Below are 8,624 nucleotides of genomic sequence, written 5' to 3'. Positions count from 1 at the left end.
AAATTCGCATATGTAAGCATCTTCCTAGTTGCTTCATACAAGGAACGATTCCTCCTTTCGACAACACCATTTTGTTGTAGTGTGAAAGGAGACAAAAAGTTTTGTGAAATTCATAGTTTAGTAAAAAACAAATATAAAATTCTATTTTTGAACTCGGTTCCATTTTCGCTCTATATCATACGAACTTTCTTTTTCAAACTTAGTTCAATGTTTTTGATAAAATCGATCATCACTTGAGATGTTTTTAATTTCTGTCTAAGAAAGAACACCCAAGTAAATAGTGAAAAATCATCAACAATAACAAGTATGTACTTCTTCTTATTGAGAGACTCAACAGCCGAAGGACCACACAAGTCAATGTGAACAAGTTCTAGCGGTTTGATGATCTTTGAATCAATTGTGATCGGATGACTTGACGGTGTTGTTTCCCCTATTCGCAAGCTTCACATAATGAATCATTTTCAAAATTCAAAACAGGGAAACCATGAACAAGATCATTGAGAACAAGTTTGTTTAGATTCTTGAAGTTAAGATGAGAAAGACGTTGAAGCCGTAACTAACTGAGGTTTGAAGAGGCTTTCGATAAAAATTTCTTAGTTTGACTTGAATAAAAATTTCTTAGTTTCTTTGTTTGAAATTTTACTTCCTTACTTATCAAGAAGAGCTTAATTTCCTATTTCGACCACAAGTTGAGATATGCTTATCAGGTTATGCTTCAAGCCTTTGACAGAAGCAACTCGTTTCACCGTTAACTTTCAATTTGTAACTTTCCCATATCCTGTGACTTTGCACTTCTGAATTTTTCCAAAATTTACTACTCTATCATTCTCCAACGAATGAAAATCTCTCAAATTCTTTTTCCTCCCAGTCATGTGATGCAAGCATCCACTATCGATATACCAATTTTCTTCATATTGCTCATCATATAGTACCTATAATCAATTAGAGAGATTTAGGCCCCCAAGACCTTTTGGGTCCTTGGACATTAACATGGAATACAATGTGCAATGATGAACCAAAAATCCAAATACGAACTTTAGTGTTAAGTTTGTCAATTAAGTCAACTTTCAGCTTTAGGCATTGATATGTAGTCATGCAATGTCAAAGTTTCAACTTTGAGTTTATATTTTTCCACCTTTCTTTGAGAAACATCAACTTTCGTTGCTTTAACTTCTTTCCATTTAAACACTTTCGACGTTGATTCTTGATATGAGGTACCTTTATTCAAAGACTCATTTAAGTCATTCTCATAAGCCTCTTGGACTTTTTCTTGTGAATACTTTTTCGATTGAACTTTATTCCTTTTCCCTCAAACTAATAATTAAGGATTTTCGTGTCATTTCTGGCTTTGACAAAAGATACTTTCGACTTTTGCTTCAAATCGGGATTAGGAAAATTTGGACCATTAGGTTTGAATGGTACATTTTTCTTTGCAACATTTATCATTTTTATAAAATTCATATGTGATGATGGTTTGTGTGGTTATTGTTGAAAGCGATTTTGGTATCGATTTTGATAACCAAAATAAGAATCCTTTTGAAAAACGTTTCGATTTTGGGTAAAATTCAATTGTCCATTGTTTTGAAAACAATTTTGTGTCTTCTCTTCAGTATTTTGAAAATCCTTCATCTTTTGAACAATTTTCTCAACATAATTTTGATGAAAACTTTATTTTTCATTCTGTTGAGTTGGATTTGAAATTTTTGTACTCTTTTTCTCGGTCGTTTTTTGAGTAACATTCGTATTTGGTGAAATATGACTTTTATTTCCAACATTCATTTGTCCATTTTTCAAATTACTCTGAGAGAATTGTTTTGAAGTATATTTTTTGATGTTTATGAAAATTTCTTTCAAAATTTTGTTTATTTTTGTATCTCAAAAACTTTGGTTTTTGCTTTTCTTTTTCGTAGATTCCAATAAGCCTTGTTTTGTGCTTTCTTTCTAGAAATTTCATTTTTCAAATCATATTTCTTAATATTTTCATTTTGATTTTGAAATTTTCCATTTTGATTTTTGAAAGGAACTTTTTGTGAAACTAATTTTTCTTTATTTTTAAAATCACGAGCTTTCTCCTTTTGATTACTAGAATCATTAGAGAAAAATTTATCACTATTTTCTTCAGTTTTACTTTCGACATTTGGTTTTTCTATTTTCACAACCCAAACTTTGTTCGAATTCTTTTCATTCTCTTTGTAAAATGATTTATGGCTCCTTTCTCATTGAAAAACATGTAATAAGCATGCCATTCAAGTAAGAGCGATTTTCGTTAAATTCACATAAAACAATTTGATAAGAATTCTAAGGAATATTAAGTGAGAGGAGACGATCACACACCTTAGCAGTCATTGGAGATTTTGGAGTAGTTGAAACGAAACATCTCCCAGTGGTCTCCACATACTCTTCTTCACTTTCCTCAACTTTCTCAAACTACTTTGATTCCTCATCACTGCCATCATCAACTTTCCCAAACAAACTCTTCTCACAAGATTCACCTTCTTCATACTTTGCAAATAACACGCCATGAGTAGGGTAACACATTTCTTCATCATCAGATCCAAACGACCAAATTTGATAAGTCTCATGACTTTCATCACCTCCTTTAGCCATTAGCGAAAGATTCTTCGTTTGAGCACAAACTTCCTCCAGTCTTTTGGTGTAATAGGCCTCATCTTTCACTTTCTCTTTCTTCTCTTCCATTTTTATCAACATGCAATCCTTAGCCAAGTGATTGTGACCATTACAATAATTGCAGTTGTAGCCCGAATCTCCTTTCAGTTTAACTTCTGCCTTCTTTTCTTCTTCTTTATTCTCAACTTTTGTCTTCACATTTTGACTTCCACTAACATTCGACACCTGTTCTTTTCAAAGTTTTTCTTAAAATTTCCACTGATCGGTTTCTCGAAAAACTTCTTCACCCTATTGTTTGAGTAATAAGCAATTGCTTCATCATCAAAATTTACCAGAAATCCTTTTTCATATTCTTTCGCATCACCCTCAGACTCACATTCCTTTACATTTTCTTTCGAGACCAACACCATTGGACCACCATAGTTCAACTTGTTCTCCTCAACAATCTCCATTACCTTAGATTCATGCGTTTTAAGAATATTGTACAAATTTGATAATGAATGAATATCAAAATTCTCCTATGTCTTGATCATTAAGCAGATGTTTTGCTTTTATTTTTTGAGTCCATAAACGAAAGTAAGGTTAATTCTAAAGAAGTATGATTTACCCCATAATGAATTCAATTGAAGATCAAATCATTCATCATGTCGTAGTATGCTTCGATGTTTTCATTTTCTTTCTGCTTGAAATCAGCAACTTCAGACAAACATTTCATTACTGAGCTTTTCTTTGTCCTCTCATTGCCTTGATAATTTTCTTTTAACGCGTCCCAAATTTCCTAATCAGTTTTGCATCCACGAACATAGTTGTAGACGACACGAAGGAGTGCTCCTCTCAACTCACAAAGACACTTCTAATCATAAGTCTTCCATTTATTCACTTGTGCAACCATGTCTCCAACTGCTTCGACATTACCCAACGACTTGAACCAGATCTTCATGCTAAAGTCCTTTATCAATTGATCTCCACAGATCTTCATTGATTCCATTAAGGTAATCATCCATTCGATCAGCCCATTGATCATAATACTTTGGGATCAGCATTAGGATCTTAGTTGTAGATCCAAAAAGATTCGTATAGTTCATCATTGTGTTCACATTGAGATTAGCCATTTTATTTGATGAAAACAAGAATTTTTTGAAAAGAAATTGATATTATTATAAGATCAATTAAAAAAAACAACAACATAATCGATTAATCACACTTAATTAAACGAAAAAAATACTCTTTCAAGTTTGTGGAAAATGAATCGGAGAGATTGACTCAAAAAGTTGAAAAACAAGATTCAAATTCTTCAATCAAAGTGGTGATTCCTGGTTTGATACCAACTGAAGAGTGTTTGAATCAATCAAATCAAAGAAAGCAGTAAAGAACTCCGAGATCTAAATAAGATCTGTTTAGCTCAGATTATGTTTGGAATAGTACAAAGGTTTTTAGAGTACAAGAAATATTATGACGGTATTCGTTTTTCTAACCCCTAAGTACTTACCTTATTTATAAGGTACATCACAGATCAAAAAATACAAGGACGTCTGCAATAAAATATGAAACTTGAAAATGTCTTGTAAATAGATACGATAACGAAAGTCCTTCAACTTTCTCTATTTTTACATACGCAAAACATAAAGACATAATTTTCGACTACTCACAACTACTCTTGACTCTATAGAGGCTTTGTTACCGGGAAATACCTTCTCAAGATTGTCCCAAATTTCAATGGAAGTGTCTTGTTTTTTTAAAATCACGTTGAGAAGAGGAATTGAGAGAGTATCGTACAACCAAGATTTGACAATGGAGTTCGTGCGCAACCATTTAGCCAAGGCATGATTGGATTCGGCAACAACCTTATCTTTCTCTCTATCTTCAGGAAGAGACTAAGTTGGAGGTTTGAGATGATTGTTAACTCCATAACCAATGCCATGGATTTCAAATCACTCTCGCCAAATATCATAATTCATTTTATCCAGATCTAAGACGAACGAGACAACATGTTTTATGTTGATCGTGGAGGAGGGTTTTTCAATTGAAGAGCCTGACATTATGAAGAAGAAGGAGAGCGATAAGGAGAGAATAAGAGAAAGATCTACATGTAAGGAGCCGTCGACTAGGTTTTAGAACGATCCAAAGAAGTAGGGTGCTCTGATACCATGTAATCGTCTATATTTTCTCGTAAAATCAATATCATTAAATACCCTCTCTCTCTCTCTCGCTCTCTCTCTCTCTTTATCTCTCTCTCTCTCTATATATATATATATATATATATACACACACACACACACACAAGATGCATGATGAATCAGAAAAGGACAAACATACGGGTCGAACAATGAATAATAATATAAATGCACAATACAAATAATACTCAGCTATCTCCTTAACGAACCTAATCTAGATGAACCGGTGATGGGGAAAAGAAAGTTAGGAATGTATGAGAAAGACTTTAGTGACTCCCTAGACATGTCATGTATGATGTTAGAAACCATGGTTCCAGAACTTCTAAATGATTTGAATATGTTTCTTTCTAGTTTCTGAAATTACCATGGTGTTTGGTGGCAGATATTCAAGATTTTTTTTTGTTTGTTTTGGGGGGGGGGGGGGGGGGGCGAAAATATAATATGTATAAAAATTGGTGAGAGTGGGGCCACAACCAAAAATTTATATTTTTGGGCCTAATATATATAAAATTAAATGATAAGGACTACTTCTAACAAAAAAAATGAAGCACAACCGGGGTCCATTTTATACCTTACCCATTATCGACTTAATTAGAAAGTGAAAAGGGGCGACATCGGTGGTCGGTTCTAATTTCAGTGATGGCGACGGTGACAGTGCAACAACCCATATTTTTTTTCTTATTAAACAGCTACTTTAAACAAAGAAATAACATAAGAACACGAACAGAAGGAGAAAAGAAAGAGCAAAGGAAGTTTCTTGTTATTTCAAATCTTGACGAGTGGGTGCCAAATACTAGAGGATCATATAATTACAAAAATGAACATGTATACATGGTGGATTTCAAATTTAAGAGTGATCCTTGGACCCCATTGATTACACATTTGGCTTGGCCACTGCTTGTCCTAACAAAGCTCCACCCATGGGTGTGTTTGACATGTGCTTTGAGCAGTCAAAATTGCTCGGATCCTAGAGAGTTAGAATTCTTATAGGTAATAGATTTATAAGATTGGTTTAAAGTATTAGACCGGAGCGTATGGGTGGAGAGCTTCCCTCACTTTTTTTGGATCACACCACCATTTCCCTCACTTTCCTTTCGCTCATCTAAACCCAATGAATGAGTGATATGTGCATAATTAGTTAATCATTTAACATATATTCTTAGTTATTTTTGGTTAGTTATGAGAATAATTTGGGCAAAAGGTACTTAAAATGCTTTGAATTGTGTTTTCAGCCCAAAAGATATGCTTGGAGGCAAAAAGGAGAAAAGGAAAGCAAGAGAAGATTAAAGGGTGCCAAGAATGACTTACTCGGCGAGTACATCGGCCTTACTCGGCGAGTACATCGGCCTTACTCGGCGAGTACATGATGAGATGCTAGAAGATATGTACGACTGCTAATTTGAAGACGGATAAGTATTGACCTACTCGGCGAGTTGATTTTGCTACTCGCCGAGTACCCTCTGTTTTGAGATATCTTTCTAAGATGAATCCTTATCACATGGAACAGAACCCCTGGCGAATTCTGGAGGATTAGCTGCGACTAAAAGGTTCAGAAGGCATTGAAGAACCCTAAGCTTCAAGAGTTGGAAGAATTCAAGCAATTAGGTTAATTCTACCACTTAGACTTAGGAATTAAACATGTTTGCTTTCATAAACTTTGTTTCTTTACTTGTTTCTACTGCAACTATGAGCTAAACTCGTTTTTGTTTCTGTTTGGGGAATACCAAAGAACTCCTATGGTTTAATTATTGAATTTTGGTTAATTGTCTATTGGTGATTTGTTAAATTAAGTTTGTTAAAGAACCTTATGTGTTAATCACTACTATTTTCTGTTAATTGGAATTTTCTGTTAATTGGAACCTTATGTGTTAATCACTATTTTGTTTTTTTTTAATAAAATTAATTATTTTTTATGATTTATAATTTTTAAATTAATAATAAACATATAATTTAATTAAAAATAAAAAGCATTTCATTAATTAAAATAAAAATTACATTAAACCTAATATTTAAATAAGTAGAAAATTAGAAAAAAATGCAAACAAAAAAATCAAACAAACCACAACATAGAATCCTAATTAAAAAAGAAAAAAAAATAAAATACATCACTCGGAATCATCTTCCTCGTCATCGATCTCATCGTCTTCATCATTCTCCCGAACGTCACTCTCTTCATTGGAATCTTCGCTCTCGATGAACATATCAGAATCCTCGTCTGATTCGTCAAACAAATCATCGTGAGAAAACTCTATCAGGGGGCTCAATATGAGCCCTATAAATATGATCCACCAAATCAGCACGTAGGGCGTGATGAATGTCGCGATTGTGTACTACTCTTCTATTCGCCTTATACTCTTGTCTACCAACGACTACTCCTTCGACATTTGGCAAAACTTCATTTTCGTTGTATCGACATATCGCTCTTCCTTCGTCTTCAAGAATCATATTATGCAATATAATACATACATACATTACGTGTTGTAACCTTTCCACTTCATATGACCTTGCCCCGACTGCTAGTAGTTGCCAACATCTCTTAGGTACACCAAATGTTTGCTCCACATCATTTCTAGTTGACTCTTGCACCTCTTTAAACTTTTTCCTTTTCAAGTCGTTAGGACAGGTAAACGATTTCACAAAAACAGACAAGAGAGGATATATACCGTCAAGAAGATAGTATCCATGCTCATATGCTACCCCGTTTGCTTGAAAAGGTACATCATACGACTTTCTAAGGTAGACATCGTTGAATACCGACGACTGGTCTAGAACATTGATGTCTCTGTTTGCACCAGCTGGACCAAAGAATGCATGTCATATCTAAAGATCATGTGATGTGATAGCTTCTAGAACGATCGTCGGCTCTTTGTGGTCGCCTCTCATGTACTGACCACGCCATGTGTTGGGGCATAATGACCAACCCCAATGCATGCAATCGATACTACCAAGCATTCCACGGAATCCATGTTTGCCTTCATACACTGTGTACAATTGGTGGATATCGTTCATAGTTGGTTTGCGCAAACATTGTTTCCCATAAATCAAGCGGATCGCTTTGCAGAACTTGTACACACACTCCCGCACGGTACGCTTTAACATCCTAAAATACTCGTCCCATTTGTCTGCGCCCATGCCGTATGCTAACTGACGAATTGCAACCGTGCATTTTTGAATTGGAGAGAAACCTTTTATCCGTCTCGCATCCATTTTCCATTGGAAATATGGAAATCGGCCTTCCAAATCGCCAACAATACATAAGAAAAGTTCATTCCTCATCCAGAACCAACATCGAAACTTTACAGCGTAGATGTCGTCATCTGCAAAGTAATCTTCTATAAGACGATCGTGTCCGGATTCGCGATTTCTGTGCAACTGCGGCTTTCTTGGTTTAGATCGTGCACATGATGTTTCGCCTAGTCGGTTTTGAAAGTATGCAACCGTTTTCGCGATGACGGAACCAATAAACTTAGCCTCCTCTAGAGCCGTCGAATCGGATGATGAAGATGATATCATTTTGATTAATATTTTTTGAAGAGAATTATAAGGTATATGTTAAAAATTGATTGGATGTTGTAGTATTTATAGTTTAATAAAAGAATATATATATATATATATATATATATATATATATATATATATATATATATATATATATATATATATATATATATATATATATATATTAACGGCTATATAACCGTTTGAATAAAAAAACAGAAAAAAAATAACGGACCAATAGAATGAAGAGTGAGAACGCGGCATCCCCACCCCCACCCTCCTTCCCACACCTCGTCCCCCGCACCGATTGTGTGGTGTTCCCAA

General features: G+C 34.5%; 1 protein-coding gene across 1 annotated transcript; it reads right to left on the bottom strand.

The window, feature by feature from the left end:
* Positions 1-6,907: 6,907 nt before the first annotated feature.
* On the bottom strand, positions 6,908-8,315 carry LOC145009535 (uncharacterized). The gene is made up of 3 exons (XM_078968216.1): positions 7,694-8,315; positions 7,166-7,597; positions 6,908-7,074 (listed from the first exon to the last, which is right to left on the bottom strand). The coding sequence occupies exons 1-3, from the start codon at positions 8,313-8,315 to the stop codon at positions 6,908-6,910; spliced, it is 1,221 nt and encodes a 406-aa protein (XP_078824342.1).
* Positions 8,316-8,624: the final 309 nt, after the last annotated feature.

Source organism: Lactuca saligna, chromosome 8 (genome assembly GCF_052625555.1).
Source record: "Lactuca saligna cultivar CGN05327 chromosome 8, ASM5262555v1, whole genome shotgun sequence".
NCBI classification, from domain to species: domain Eukaryota; kingdom Viridiplantae; phylum Streptophyta; class Magnoliopsida; order Asterales; family Asteraceae; genus Lactuca; species Lactuca saligna.
The sequence above is the reverse complement of the archived record's forward strand: the minus strand, read 5'-3'. Positions and strand labels throughout refer to the sequence as shown.

Bases quoted from the DNA above. Each gene is read 5' to 3' on its own strand.
- LOC145009535 (XM_078968216.1), bottom strand. From the start codon at position 8,315: ATGATATCATCTTCATCATCCGATTCGACGGCTCTAGAGGAGGCTAAG. The intron at 7,598-7,693 runs GTCAGTACATGA...TCTTTGGTCCAG, and splicing joins ATGCCCCAACACATGGCGTG to CTGGTGCAAACAGAGACATC. The intron at 7,075-7,165 runs GTAGACAAGAGT...TCATATTTATAG, and splicing joins TGTCGAAGGAGTAGTCGTTG to GGCTCATATTGAGCCCCCTG.